The sequence below is a fragment of the Salvelinus fontinalis genome, chromosome 4, assembly GCF_029448725.1.
Source record: "Salvelinus fontinalis isolate EN_2023a chromosome 4, ASM2944872v1, whole genome shotgun sequence".
Classification (NCBI taxonomy): Eukaryota; Metazoa; Chordata; class Actinopteri; order Salmoniformes; family Salmonidae; genus Salvelinus; species Salvelinus fontinalis.
This window is the reverse complement of record NC_074668.1, coordinates 37317740-37333440: the sequence shown is the minus strand read 5'-3', so window position 1 is coordinate 37333440 and position 15701 is coordinate 37317740. Positions and strand designations below refer to the sequence as shown.

Below are 15701 nucleotides of genomic sequence, written 5' to 3'. Positions count from 1 at the left end.
ATGTGAAATTTATTGTCAATCAGTGTTGCTTCCTAAGTGGACAGTTTGATTTCACAGAAGTGTGATTGACTTGGAGTTACATTGTGTTGTTTAAGTGTTCCCTTTATTTTTTTGAGCAGTGTATAATTCACATTTCCTGTTTCTGCAGGATTATTAGCAAACTGGCACAAATTAAGATCCTACATAGGTATATGGCTCTGGTTCAAAGAATACCCAATTACATACAGCAGAGAGGAACTTAGTAATTGTTTCCTTCCCTCAGTGTGCACCAGTTTACAAAAGGAGTGTACTGCGGCGGGGGAAGAAAGGTACTGTACACTGTAAACTGACGTCATTTTCCCTATTGCCATACTTAATGTTTGGTTTGGAACAATAATCATACCGTATAATATCTAATACTCAGAATTTGAATGAATCAAACATTGTCAAAGGCAGCTTTCTTCCTGAAGTCAGGGTAGCAGCCTGTGGATATGCAGTACAGGTTGATTTAAACCTATTTAAAGACTATTGTTGGGAATAGCAGCAATCAGTGGATTGTTAACGTCACAACGTCGGCCATAAACGGCAGTTAATGCACCTATTACCATGACTCACCTTCAGAATTATAGAGATGCTGGAACACACGGGAGAGTAGAAGAGAACCTTTAAGACAATGGGAGAAAAAACACTCACAGCTGGGCTCCTATACACTCATGCAGTCACACATAGAAACACACGCTAACACCCACACGGAGAAGCTAACGGGCCAGTTTCATGGCCCTTCAAGTTTCACAGAGTTTGTCCTGACAAGTTTTGCTTTGACTACTGTGTTTTCTTCATCTGGCGGTCGATGAATGTGCATAACAGCTCAGCAACGTGAGTAATACTCATCATAGCTTTCTCAGTATGTTTGTGCCAATGTGGTGGGAGGCATCGACTACAAAGGTTCCATGACATTTGATTTGCAAGGCCTTTTAATCCCTTGATATCCACCATGTTTTGCTGTGAGAGAACATCAAGCAATATTTTTTTTTAGAGCTGAATACAGTTGACTTTAAAGAAGCCGTGAGTCACACTTTCGCCCAGAGAGAACTTGTGACGATTGTTGAGGGAAAAGGATCCCTTTTGACACCCCCAGCTTAGGTCTCGCTCATGCTAAGCTTGTCTGCACTGGTTAGGATTTCTCTGCTGACAACATGACATGAAGCAGCAGAAAACAGCTTGGGTCTAAAGAAGCTAAAAAAGTTGCAGAATCTGAAGTAAAACACTTTTTATGTCAAACACACACTCCCCAGAACATCTTCTGAACTCACTCTTTATGTGATGACAACACCATTGTCTAAATTGTTTTTTAAATTAGCTCTGCTCTGATGTAAATTATAAAAGTTGGTTAAGAAATCCTCTAAGATCGTGCCACTGGGCCTATCTCTTATGCTGACTCAATGGGAGTTGGATGAAGTTGCCCCTAGAAGCCGATCTAAGGTCAGTTTGGTATTTGACCCTCTAATAGTTGAGGTTAGGATCAAATCAAATGTATTTATATAGCCCTTCTTACATCAGCTGATATATCAAAGTGCTGTACAGAAACCCAACCTAAAAGGATGAAGGGGAGGGGGCAGCTGATCTTAGATCTGTGCCAAACAATGAGGTTCCAACATGCAACTCCAACGTACTTTTCCTTCTAAGAAGGATGAGGTTTGCCTGATATGTGTTTGGATGTGGAGAAGAGGGGGTATATTGGTCTTGGCATGCATGGCAGGCATCTCTCATTTGACAGGGTTTATTTCTGTGACTCTGACCGAAGGATCCACTGACTCCAGAGGCTGTCGATGTCAAACTACATGATCTGAGACCTGGAAGTGTCATAAATTATTTCTGTACTTGTACTTCCTGCCTTGTCTCGTTGTGTGTTCCTGTTTATGCATGAGGAGCATGTATAATTTATCTTCAGGACAGTCATTAAAGATGGATATCCAGGATGACAAGACAACCATTTTAAAGACGTCCCCTTTCAGCTGTAAATATCTCACGGTTCACTGACGCTCTTGGGCTCTGCACTTAATAATAGATCCTGTCAACAAAAGACAAGTCACGTTTCAGAAAGAGAATTAGTGGTGGTAAATGTCATCAATGTTAAAACGCAATGACAGTGAAAGCTATTGTTTTGATTATCATTATCATTAATGCTATGCTAAGCTATGCCGGACATCTGTGAATGATCTTGTAAATGGACGGTGAGCTCCGTTATAACAGAATGAGCCACGTTATGAAGAGGCAGACAGAGCTGAGGTCAGAGGCAAGCTAACGAGAAGAACCAAGACAAGGACCATGTTGCCACAACCACAGTATGTCTCTTCCGTAACCAAAGTGCTTCCCGTAGAAATAGAATTCTAGTTCTACGGTGCTTCCATTACTCGAACTATACCCATTTCTATGGATACAGAGTTAAGCCAGGTTAAATGAATTTGGTAGGATCTCGACGGAAAAGAGGAGTCAAACAGGAACATCACACGTTGATGTAATCATAACCTGGCCATCATTTTACCACGGGGGGGGGGGGGGTTGTCCTTACAAAACAACTTTGTTTGAATAGCTATCAATTGATAGTAAAATAATAAGCAATCTGACTATATAAATTCTGTATAAAACTTCTAAAGCATTACTTCTGTCCACCATCTCAACAACCAATTCAAGCAGCCATTTCATGTGAGGAAATAGTACTGTGTTATTTTCCAGTTGCAATGCCAATGTGACAAATGTTGCAGTCTGAATCATCTTCAAGCTTCCTCAGTGCAACAAAACGCTTTACCAGACCCTCGACTCAATTCTGTTCCCTGACCCGAGGGAGCTGGAAACAGCTGACATGATAGGAAATTTGTGAAATGAAGAAATGTAAATGTGAGTGGATAAAATAAATATATCGCCTGAGGCTTTGTGGAATTTGTTCTGTCAGTATTTAAAAAGGTCTTCATCAAAACACCAGGAAAACATTTTACCTGGGGAGAGTTTCTCAGACAGGTTGTTTGTCTCTCTAAAAATAGCAAACATTTAACAGCAATCTTTGACAGTAAATGCTTGAAATTAAGCACTTAAAACCGATGAGGTGTGTGAGAACCTCAATAAGTCAGTCATATCATAGTACATATTTTTTTGTAAAAGTTTTTTATTTATTAAATAATGCACTTTTGTACACAATAAGTTAATTATCAGAGTAATGGCTCTTCTTGTATGATCAACGTCAACCTTCCCAGCCTAACACAGCCATGTCCATCTGTCCTCAGAGAATGAATCACAGTCTAACTTAGTGTATGTTCACAAACACAGCCTCCCCTGCCTCTGCTCTGCAGAAGTGCTGTGTACATTACAGTCGTCTAGTCCAGCTCCACTTACACCTGGAGCATCCATCAGCCGTTATGGTTCTACTTTGATTAGAAAAACATCAACTTTATCTGGTCCCAGCCCAGTTTCCTTTCCACTTCCACACTTCCATCTTCCTCAAAACCGGATGGGTTTCACATTCGTACCTCCATCCCCTCAACATAACATCCAGTCTTCTTATCGTCCAATTATCAACATACAGATCAGGCCTTTCCAGAGTCTGTCCATCAAGATTCAGCTGCACCTCTGCTGATAGATTCGAAAAAGGCTACCAATCAGTGGTCCATCGCTTTACACAGGTCTGACCCCAAACACTGTCTTTTGGCCTTGCATTGCTTCCTGGTTCAGTTGAAGCGCTGCAGCAGCATGTTGAGCGAGTACTCCATGCGTTGGCGCAGGTCTGCGGGGCAGCCGGAGGTGAGCAGGGAGCTCAGTCTGAAGGTGGAGGACACACGCTCCTCGTTGATGTATGTCAGCAAGTACTCCTCCCTCTGGGTGCACAGGATGATCTTAGTGTGGTCATGGTAGAAGTTGACCTGTTAGAGAAAGATATGGATATGAATGGTTTAATAAAGTCTTGACAGGATAGGACATGGAACAAATATCATAGTACCAACATGTCTGGAGATATTAGAACCCTTTTGGGATACTAATGACAAGTGTGCCTGAAATGTGCCATGTGTTAGAATAAGCTCATTTTAGTTGTTCTGCTGGTTTACCGTAGCTGCACGGTGTCATGTATTTCTTGGCTGAGTAATGTCTATTTTGGCTGTGATGATGATGAGTGTGTTTACCTGAAATGTGCCGTCGTTGAAGAGCATCATGAGGGCACGGTCAGACTTGAGCCACTGCAGCAGGTAGAGTCTGGGCTTGTGTGTGTCTGCCTGGCTCACCAGGTCTCCACCCTACACAGCAAACACAGGAACAGGTTCATCATTAGACTGAGAGAAGACTATGAAAGGAAAGAGGTGGATGGAGGACAGGAACGTATAGGAGGGTGGAGCAGAGCAGAGGACCGGGAGGTGGAGATGGGGAGAGGAAGAAAGGACCGGAAAGGAGGTGAAAAAATGAGGAGATGGTAACAGTAGGAAGAAATTGAGAGGAAAGATAGAAGAGAGGTTGCTGAATATAGGAACAACAGGAAAAGAAAAGAGAGGAGTAGAGGATGAGAGGAGAGGCTATAGAAGCTCTATGGTGAAGACTTACATCCATCAGGTTCTCTTCCATGTAGTGGGCGAAGTACTTGAGGACGGTCACCTGACCTACAAAGTGCTCAGGGACGTCAGAGGTGGAGAACACAGAGCACTGACCCAACTCAGCATAGTAGTGGACAGTCCTACAGACAGAGAGAAGAGAGTTAACAACAGAAAACACCTGTTGGGCTTCTGAAGGACAAGACGCATGCCAAACAGATTGATTTGATTTATTTATCAGAGTATGAAAGCCTAAAGGACAAAAATACCTTCTCTGACTTTGTTTACTTTTACATCTGAAGCCGGGACTACTTTCCAGTACAGCCCAAACTATCTCCAACTAAGGTATGAGTGATATGTTCGGTGATAAAGAGAACAGAGTACGTACTTCTTGTCTGCGAGGAGGCTCATGTGTGTCCCGTTGTTGAACAAAACTCCCACTATGTGGTCAGAGAGCTGGTAGCCAAAGCCATACTTGTTGGAGTAGTCCACCCACTTAGTGACCCACTGCAGATTACTGCACTCTGTCCCTTTAGGGAGGTCATCCGCTAGAGAGAGGGAGAGGAAAGGTAGTTGTGATTAAAACACAATTCAACCATATGCAATAACAAAGGGAGTCCCAATGATCATATAAGTTCCATTGGTGTTGGAATCATTTCTTTACATGGTAGTAAGTACTACAGTGTAATTACACTGTACCTGCCTAATGTCAACAAACGCAACTGTCATCATCAGGATTATAAATGCATTAGGCTTACCTTTGGGCATGTTTTCAAGGCATCCTCTGAGAACGCTGGCAACTGTCTCAGCCACACTGCCAGCGGTGCTGTCCTCAAGACATTCACTACTGCTGCTGCAGCTACCCAGACTGCCCCTGACGATAAGCCGTATGGTGTCTCGCGTCGTCGGGGGCAGGCCTTCGGTTGACGGGGCGACCGGCCTCCCAGCAGATGGTGACAGCGGCCTTCCGTCCTGAGAGGAGGCGAAAAAGAGAGGGGTTAAATAACATAGCCTCACACTTTCCTTTCTCATGACTCAGCATTTCCTCATAAAATGACTTTCTATTTTCTTTTGATCATGACGATCACCTCACCTCAGTAATCTGTTTGGTCTGCTGGCTGATGACAGTCTTCTTCAGGTCATGTCGAAGCTTGTAGATCTCCTCTTCCTCTTTGGTGAGTTGATCTACCAGAGACAACACACAGTCAGCATTCATTTTGGATGGCCTCACCCTGCAGCCTCTCATTCAAACCGCATGTGTGATTAGCTAGGAAATTTGCCAAAAACTATCATGGCTAAATATGTGGATTTATGACACCACAGCTTTTACCACCACTTGTTAATTAGCAAAAATGTTGAATGTCCTTTCATGAGGAAAACAAATACTGATTTATGAATTGGCGACATTGGCTAAAGCCGTCTTGCGAGGTGAATGATTGATATACTCACTCAGAGTCTCGTAGTATTTGACCTTGTCTCTTTTCCCGCCGAAGAGGGCGGCCGCTGCCTTCTTGAAGAAGCTCTTGGCAGGGCTGGAGACGTGGAAGTCTGGTGCGGAGTGGCAACAACTAGCAGGGAGACGCTCTGGCACGAAACCCTGAAAGGAGGGAGGGAGAGCGAGAGATGTTAAGAGAATAATGGACAACACATACTTGAATGAAAACACATCACAATATATAAGCAGGATGTTAAAAATAAACCTGGTTCGCAGTCTCATGCTCCATATGGTACAGAGAGAGCTAGAAAAAGGGGCTAAGCTAACTCACCTGTGTGAAGAATTCATGGCGCAGTATGTGGTCCAGGTGAGGTCTGTCCTCTGGGGTCTTGGCCAGGAGGCTGGAGATGAGCTGTTTGGCCTGGGGCGACAGGGAGGAGGGCAGGGAGTAACGTGCCTCCCGGATACATCTGTACGTCTCCTTCAGATTGGTGGTCTCAAACGGGGGTCTGCCCAGGAGCATGGTATACCTGCAGCACAGAGGGGGAGAGACTTAGTTAGAGACTGGTTGTCATTACAGTGCATTTACATATAGAACGTCATTTTCCAGAGCATTCTATTGACAAGAAATGTATAAATATAGTAGTGCACTCACATGACACAGCCCAGGGCCCAGACGTCCGACTCACAGCCATGGCCCTGCTTGTTGAGCACCTCAGGGGACAGGTAGTTGGGCGTCCCACAGATGGTCTTCTTCCTGTTCCCAGCAGACTCCAACTTGGCAGCCAGCCCAAAGTCTCCCACCTTCAGCTCCATCGACTCACTCACAAAGAAGTTACCTAGGAGTGGAGAAGATTACAAATATGAAACCATATACTGTATGTGAGTGATCAACAACATAAGGTGGTTGGTTTGCTGGTCATGACAGGTAAAGGTTGCAGGTTTGGATTCCTCTGCATATGGTGGTTGGCCGATTTAATGATAAAGACTCTGGCTTCTATTGTGTGTCTTGCTAGATGCTTACCCAGTTTGAGGTCTCTGTGCAGGATCTCTTGCTCATGCAGGTACTTCAGCCCGGAGACGATCTGACGGAGGTAGTATCGCACTTCAGGCTCAGTGAGCACTTTGCGTGCCTTCAGGATGTGTGCCAAAGACTGCGCAAAGAGAACATGGGGGAGAATACACATTAGATGTAGTCAGCCAACTATGGAAAGTAAGAACATAATCTTTCACATTAGCCAGAGACATGACCGCCCATTGAGGGCTGTGGTTTAGAAATAAAGGCTCACTATTTAATTACAACATTAACACTCACTCTTCTACTGCAGTATTCTAGAAGAATGTAGATGTTATCTTTGTCCTCGAAATGATGGTAAAAGTGCACGATGTGTTTATGGTGGAGAACTCTATGTAGCTCGATTTCCCTGTCAATCTATGGAGAAGAGGTATAGTGATGATTAAAAGGAATGAATTAGATTTAGTATCAGTCTATATAGCTCTATAATAACACGAGATGGGTGTGGGGAGCGCTTTTACCTTTTCCCGTTGGTGCGGTTTGGATACGCGCGTGTGGGGAATAATTTTCGCTGCGTAAACTTTACTCGTGGACAGGTCGGTCATCTCATAGCACTTGGCGAAACCTCCCTGAAAAGAAAATATCACAATCATATTGGTAAGCTTATTTACCAACCTATTTCAAATTGTGCATGTTTTGGAATAACAATTCCCGAAGTGGACACCTATAAAGAACCATCTTGTCTTGGCGTAATTTGCGTTGTGCTATAATTCACTGATGGCTACCTTTCCCAGAACTTTCCCACGGCAGTAACATTTCCCGCTGGCGTGATCCGTCACAATCCTCGCCATCTCCGCAGGTGCATGACGGTGATCCTCCGTCCTCTTTCTCCGCAGTTCACAGGACCCCTGCAGTTTGGGCTCGCACATCTTGTTGATGTTCGTCGGCTGTTCAGCGATATTCCTAAGTAATTCCATTGAGAGGCTGTGTCTTCACAGCTCGTACTCTGAATGCAGTCCGGAGAGGCTCTGTGTTTGGGTTTATATGGAAGCACATGCCCTGGCTCTCTGACGTCACGCTTGCAACTCTCCTATATAAGGGGTTCCCAAACTTGGTCCTGCCCCCCCCCCCCCCCCCCCCGTGCACATTTAGTTTTTTTGCTCTAGCATTACACAGCTGTTTATTGCCCTAGCAATACATGGTTGGGGTGGGGGGGCTAATCTAGTATATGGTGAATCAGTAATAAAAAACGAATGATTAAATCATGTGCTTTGTAAAGTATGTGCAGTAATACATGTGTTGTAAAATCAGATGCATTGCTACATCTTATAGAAATGCTACTACGCTGTGAGTGTACATTAATACAACTTTGGATCTAAAACCGTAAAATAAAAATGTATTTAAAAAAATGAATACGTCTATGGCTCTCTGCCACTCTAATCTTAATTTGAATCTCTAGCACCATCTGGTGGTTTTACAGTCCTCCAGGTTGAAATACAGTATTAGGATCTGACAGAATGTCAGAGCAGATTATCATAGTCCTTGCTTGGATGCTGTAGCCAGCTCCTGGTCTTTGGATGGGGAGGAGATGGGGGCTTTGCACATCCCACATGCATGTCTACCCCCTGTTAGTCAGCAGACAGAAGCAGTCACAGGGGGTGGAAAGGTTAGTGAGTCCCAAATGACCCCCTATTTTCTATATAATGCATTACAGGCCAAAAGTAGTGCACTATGGAGGAAATAGGGTCCCATTTGGAAACCAGAAAGTGACTTTTCTGAGAAGACACATGACCCACTACAGGGAGCCTGGGTCAATGTGATCATATAACCCACAGATCTAAAGCCAGCAGGGGGCTCAGCTACACACCATGTACCCATGCTTCCCTCACTGGCCTACTACTGTTCCTCTGCTCTCTCCTGCCTGCGTGACACGTGGAAACACAATTCAATTAACGTGCCTTTTTAGTTAGAGTGGGGATGATATGAAGTCAGCCAAATGCTGGTCTCTCTATGTCATACACTGACCTCTATATGACTGTGCACTGGCCAGTACAGTGATCAGCTTGGATAACTATTGCTCTTCAAGCATTTTCCATAGTATCCTTCTGTATGAACTCAGTGGAAGTGAAAATGAGTAGGCCTATAGAATGGCCATTTTCTAAGACAATAACCCAGCTGACAACAACATCCAGAACATAGAATTGTATTCATTTATTCACAGTTTCAACCAGTTTCAACAGTTTGCAACCTTACTTTCACATCACAGTGGGTGAGACTTATTTACAACATTTTTTCCAATGCTCTGCATATATCCCATGAGGACATACAGTATCCGGCATCTGGTTTAATCCCAGTGTAAGGACATGTTTATAATACATTTCCTCTATATTTGAGGAACGCACCTCACCCTTCATATGTTGTTCACAGTGGTTTCTACTGACAATTGAAATGTACAAACTATGGCATACTTTCTTAGCTACAGTATACATATCTACCTGGCATATCACATAATTTATGCAGTGGCATACAATACATTTTTGGACTCACCTTGTTGTGCTGTGCTCACTTGAACAGGATGGTGTGCGGCGGTCCTTCGTGGGAAAATTTTGTCATCAAACGTTGTCATCAAAGTCTGGCATTCTCTGGATTTATGATGCTTTCAAGACAACTGGAAACTCAACAAAAAAAAACAAGGTCGAATCATGATGACATCAATGATCTTCAGGTTGGAGGTTTAGAAAGAGGCCTGAGTTCCCGACTTGCAATTCCGAGTTGGATGACTTTTCAAAATGTATTTTCCTGTCGGAGCTAGTTTTTTTCAAAGTTCCCAGCTGTCTTGAACTCACTGAGGTCTGAGATTTGTCAGTTCCGAATTTCCAGTTGTTTGAGCGAGACAGAAGTCATGCTGGATTGACAGCATGGCCAATGTTGAATGTTTATCCTTTTAAGCTTGGAAAAGAGACCCTTTAAACCCAGACTTGGACCACACACCCACTCCACTGAATAGCAGGCTTCCAAACCACTCATTGTTGTGCAATGTTTATGTCCAATGGCCAATGAGCACAGATACGTTTTTCTTTTCATTCTCTTCGTTATTTATCTTCATATGATAAGGATTGAAAAGGATTTCCCAGTAGATTGTTGAGCCGATTCATGATGATGACTGCTAGCTTGCTTGCTAAAATTTTGAAAGTATGATGTTGACATGATCAGTCCAATCAAAGCTATGATAGATATAACGTGATTTGACGTAATTTTATCTATGGCCAATGACCATGAGCCTTCTTGGATGGGTACTTCTAATGTAACTCTATGGTAGCACCCAAGGGGCTTGAATTTTCGAGCTCTATCTGCAGATTTTGCAATGAGTGACTGAACACTGAGCCAATCACGGCGCAACTAGAGAACATTACCAACCCCTACGCTCCCTATTTTCCGCTGGCTGCTCCACCACCACAGAAAGCACTGAGCTAGGCTGAAACACCTGCATTTTGGAGCTGCCTTACGCAAGAAAGCAAAAAAGAGACCCAAGTATGTGCCTTTATTAACTCAAAGATTTTATTTTTTACATTGTTTGCAAACTGATATGTGACACGTATTAATGCCAAAATAACATGAAAAACAGGCACCAAAAAAAGAATGAAGCTAAACAGATGGGGGGGGGGGCTCTGCCCCACCTACCCTTAATGATAGGGCCCCACTGATTGTTCAATAGATCAACAAATGAAATGTATACAAGAGGCAGTTGACAACATTGGGTTTGTGGTTTGATTGGGGGGTTAATGACCCTATATTGGGTTTGGTGTGAAACAGTGAATGACATTAGGATTGAATCAAGCCAGCGATAATGTCACAGTATGATGTCATAGGGTCACGAATGTCGACTAGCCTAGGGCTGATTGCACAGTGCTGATGTCATAGGCCCAGACCTTGTTGAGGCTGTCGCCCTGCGAGGCTCGTGGGACCAATGAGGGAGGGGGAAGCGGCAGGCGATGACACATGCATCGTCAGGAAGCTCCATCAGCGGCTTCTCACCCAGCACCTACATCTGAGGACCAATCAGAGAGACTAGTTTTAGTCATGAACCAATCAGTTCAACACTCTAACCAAATGATCCATCACACCTAATTATTTTTTATCTGATTTATAACAATAAAACATCTGCTGCAGAGAGCAGGAACTGTTGTTGCAGTGTGGAGGTCTTGTGTGGCTGGAACACCGACATGTGTCACACCCTGATCTGCTTCACCTGTCTTTGTGCTTGTCTCCACCCCCCTCCAGGTGTTGCCCATCTTGCCCATTATCCCCTGTGTACTTATACCTGTGTTTTCTGTTTGTCTGTTGCCAGTTTGTCTTGTTTGGCAAGCTTACCAGCGGTCTTCCTGTCAGCGCCTGTCTTTTCCCAGCCTCTCTTTTTATCGTCCTCCTGGTTTTTGACCCTTGCCTGTCCTGACCCTGTACCCGCCCGCCTGACCACTCTGCTCGTCCCTGAGCCTGCATGCCATCCGGTACCTTGTTCCACTGCTGGATTACTGAACTCTGCCTTTCCCTGAGCCAGCGTGCCGTCCTGTACTTTTGCTCCTACTCTGGATTATCGACCCCTGCCTGCCTTGACCTGTCATTTGCCTGCCCTTGTGGTTACAATAAACATTGTTACTTCACAGTCTGCACTTGGGTCTTACCTTGATTCCTGATAACATGTAGCACTCCAGGTGCAAGGAATACAGTGTCAAATTAAATAACTAATTTAGTAAAGAGTATGTGTCTATTAAACAGTATCATGTTAGAGAGCTGTACTGTACCTTCCAGAAGTCTTTATTGACAAATTTTGCCTGGCTGTTTGGCACTCCTGTCCAGCATGCTTGCCCTCTAGCATACGCCAGCAACATGGAGTTGATCTCAAATCCAGTGCACTGGAGGCCAACAGAGGTAGCAGCAACCATCTTAAACAAGAAGGTACAGTGAAGTTGAGTCATACTACCTGTGGCAGAAGAGTGAGTGACTCATTTCACTATAATTTTTCTGTTGCCATCACGACACAAGATCCCTTGCTACAACAGAAAGAAATGTAAGTGACAGACTTGATTTTTGTCCCAAATGCCATCCTATGGTCAAAAGTAGTACACTATACAGGGTGCCATTTAGGACACAAGCCTCTATTGTTCATAGCTGAGTGGTTTACTTAACCAGAGCCAACTCATCAGTGTCCCGTCTCCTGACCCCAGATCAGCCAGTTGGCCTCTGTGTCCCTTCAGCAGCTTCATGGTGTTTACGGTCTGAACTTTACTCGAGGACAGGTAAGGCACCTGTATGTCAATAATAATGCCAGTTGATGAGTGTGAAAAAGGATTGCTAAAATAGAGGATACAAAATTGTCCATAATATGGGAGATGCCTGGTCCTAGATCTGTTTCTGCTCTTGCCAACTCCATTGCTGATTGTCAAGCCAAACAGGACAATGATTGACAAGGAGTTGGCAGGATAGCACAAACAGACTGGCCCTCAGTCTAGGAAACGGGGTGTGTGGGAAACTAATATTTCCCCCAATGAGTTGTATAGAATTTTTAAATTGGTTCTAGGTAGGAAATACTTTACCCTTGAGCTTTGACAGTTGTATACCTATACAGCAGTATTGTAGAAAAACAAAAGGCAAGGGGATTGAATGGAGGCTTCATATCGTCAACAATTCAGCTGCAGAGGTGGACAAAGCCTTGAAAAGGTCCTTGCACAGACAAGATGGAGACATCACTGACCCATCAGAAGCACAGACAAGATGGAGACATCACTGACCCATCAGAAGCACAGACAAGATGGAGACAGCACTGACCCATCAGAAGCACAGACAAGATGGAGACAGCACTGACCCATCAGAAGCACAGACAAGATGGAGACAGCACTGACCCATCAGAAGCACAGACAAGATGGAGACAGCACTGACCCATCAGAAGCACAGACAAGATGGAGACAGCACTGACCCATCAGAAGCACAGACAAGATGGAGACAGCACTGACCCATCAGAAGCACAGACAAGATGGAGACAGCACTGACCCATCAGAAGCACAGACAAGATGGAGACAGCACTGACCCATCAGAAGCACAGACAAGATGGAGACAGCACTGACCCATCAGAAGCACAGACAAGATGGAGACAGCACTGACCCATCAGAAGCACAGACAAGACATGCCTGCCAGGGTTGTAAACATGTAGCAATCCAATCTACAGTGCCTTCAGGAAGTATTCAGACCTTAACTTTTACCACATTTTGTTACGTTACAACCTTATTCTAAAATATATATTTTTTTTTAAATCTTCATCAATCTACTGTACACACAATACCTCATAACGACAAAGCGAAAACTGGTTTTTAGACATTTTTGCTGTGGTAAATTCAATTGATTGGACATGATTTGGAAAGGCACACCTGTCTATAGAAGGTCAGTTTTATTGCTTCTTTAATCAGAACGACAGTTTTCAGCTGTGCTAACATAATTTCAAAAGGGTTTTCTAATGATCAATTAGCTTTTTAAAATTATAAACTTGGATTAGCTGATACACCGTGCCATTGGAACACAGGAGTGAAGGTTGCTGATAATGGGCCTCTGTACGCCTATGTAGATGTTCCATTAAAAAGCAGCCGTTACCAGTTACAACAGTAATTTATAACTATGTCTACACTGTATTTCTGATCAATTTGATGTTATTTTAATGGACAAAAAAAGAGCTTTTCTTTAATAAACAAAGACATTTCCAAGTGACCCCAAACTTTTGAACGGTAGTGTATATACCATGGCATCGTTGAATACTAGTTTCTGATGGGCTTGAAGTGAATTCTAGAGCGTGCATTATTTAAGTGATAATGCCCGAGAAGCTTGTGTTTGGAAGATATATTGGCATGGGTGTTGTTATGCCTGAGATTAAGTATAACCTATAACGCACTGTATATCAGAACGGTAGAATTCAATGGCTTTAATTCATTCTTACATGTTCTATGTTTGAGCTGCTTTTGAAAGCAAAAGTCGAATTAAAAACATTATTCTCATTGCTGAATTCGATTTTCATAATAGCAAGCTAGGACTGATGGTTTGGTTAGCTAAACTAGCAAGTTTGTTTGGTAACCAAGGCAACTACTGTAACTTCAGTGGATGTGCAAGTGAACACATTTCTAGGGGAAAATGTGTTGAATTATAGCGATGGTATAAAAGGGATATCCAACTGGGGGCTCTATGCTTTCTCTGAAAAATAATGCAACTCCTTGGAAGGTTTGTTCCACTCGGCAAGCGAGTCATTATTTCCCATAGAACGCATAGCCTCTCGTTGATTGTTTATATACACTGAATGTACAAAACATTAGGAACACCTGCTCTTTCTATGACAGACTGACCAGGTGAATCCAGGTGAAAGCTATTAGCCCTTATTGATGTCACCTGTTACATCCACTTCAATCAGTGTAGATGAAGGGAGGGAGACAAGTTAAATAAGGATTTTTAAGCCTTGAGACAATTGAGACATGGATTGTGTATGTGTGCGATTCAGAGGGTGAATGGGCAAGACAAAATATTTGAGTGCCTTTGAACGGGTATGGTAGTAGGTGCCAGGGCGCACTGGTTTGAGTGTGTCAAGAACTGCAACACTTCTGGGGTTTTCACGCTCAACAGTTTCCTGTGCGTATCAAGAATGGTCCACCACCCAAAGGACATCAAACAATCTTGACACAACTGTGGGAAGCATTGAAGTCAACATGGGCCAACATCCCTGTGGAACGATTTCGACACCTTGTAGAGTCCATGCCCCGACGAATTGAATCTGTTCTGAGGGCAAAAGGGGGTGCAACTCATTATTAGGAAGGTGTTCCTAATGTTTTGTACACTCGGTGTATTTGACTTACCAATTCTGTGTTCTACAAATATTTGCCTTACCACATAAGCCCCTTTCTTCTGTTGAAGGCATCATGGAACACAGATAAAGAACTCCAAGACAAACAGCAAAGCATTGTTAAGCCTATTACTGTTTATTGATTTCACTGTACAGTTATAGGGGCCTAAGCACATTCATGTGAATGAGATATACCTTGAGTCTTCTTGGTACTTTGCGGAAGTCAGGAAGGGAAAACATAGTCCATATCCCGTAGAGGCCAGCGAGCAAAGCCCCAGTGGAGGCTGTCAGGATGGGGTTGTCCTTACTGGAGCCTTGATCCTGGAGGATGAATTCTGCGGAGTCCTCCATGATAAACTCTCTATTAGGCTACATAAAACAGTGGTTAGCATCCATATTAGTACTTTAGGCCAACCAGAACAGCAGAGGCAACAGTAAGGTAGACTGGGATAGGCCTAATGTCTTGCAATTTTTTTTTGTTGACACAATCATGAAAAAATACTTGAACAGAAGTTTTTACAGGTATTCCAATTATCTGTGAAGCATTGCAAATGGAGCTCCTCTAATAATGACATTTGCAACTTGTCATAGACATCGAAATGTAATACAGTAATTCAATATCTAGACATGCAAGAACTCAAGCCCCCAGCAGAGGGTGCAATGGCACTATTATCGTGCAGAGTACTTCATAGAAAAGTTTTGTTTTTGAAACTTCCGCCATCAAAACCTTTTCAAAGAATTGCGCGAAGAATGTCAATGTAGGCTTATTTTAAAACGGAATGGTCTTCATTCCTATTCGTCACAGAAAGTGACGGAAATGGCTACAAA

At 43.4% G+C, this 15701-nt stretch overlaps 1 protein-coding gene and 1 pseudogene across 1 annotated transcript; both read right to left on the bottom strand.

The window, feature by feature from the left end:
- Window positions 1-3122: 3122 nt before the first annotated feature.
- On the bottom strand, window positions 3123-8030 carry LOC129853689 (serine/threonine-protein kinase PLK2-like). The gene is made up of 13 exons (XM_055920012.1): window positions 7786-8030; window positions 7522-7629; window positions 7301-7417; window positions 7010-7139; window positions 6641-6824; window positions 6317-6515; window positions 6000-6147; window positions 5644-5735; window positions 5309-5522; window positions 4939-5098; window positions 4564-4693; window positions 4152-4262; window positions 3123-3893 (listed from the first exon to the last, which is right to left on the bottom strand). Exons 1-13 carry the CDS (start codon window positions 7975-7977, stop codon window positions 3702-3704), a joined length of 1977 nt encoding a protein of 658 aa, XP_055775987.1. The 5' UTR covers window positions 7978-8030; the 3' UTR covers window positions 3123-3701.
- A 2854-nt stretch (window positions 8031-10884) lies between these two features.
- Window positions 10885-15224, bottom strand: LOC129852867 (adenine nucleotide translocase lysine N-methyltransferase-like; annotated as a pseudogene).
- Window positions 15225-15701: the final 477 nt, after the last annotated feature.

Coding starts and splice junctions, on each gene's coding strand:
- LOC129853689 (XM_055920012.1), bottom strand. CDS start 7,977: ATGGAATTACTTAGGAATATCGCTGAACAGCCGACGAACATCAACAAG. Junction 6,516..6,640: donor TGGGCCCTGGGCTGTGTCAT/GTGAGTGCACTA, acceptor TCTGTGCTGCAG/GTATACCATGCTCCTGGGCA. Junction 5,523..5,643: donor AGACCAAACAGATTACTGAG/GTGAGGTGATCG, acceptor GCCTCCTCTCAG/GACGGAAGGCCGCTGTCACC.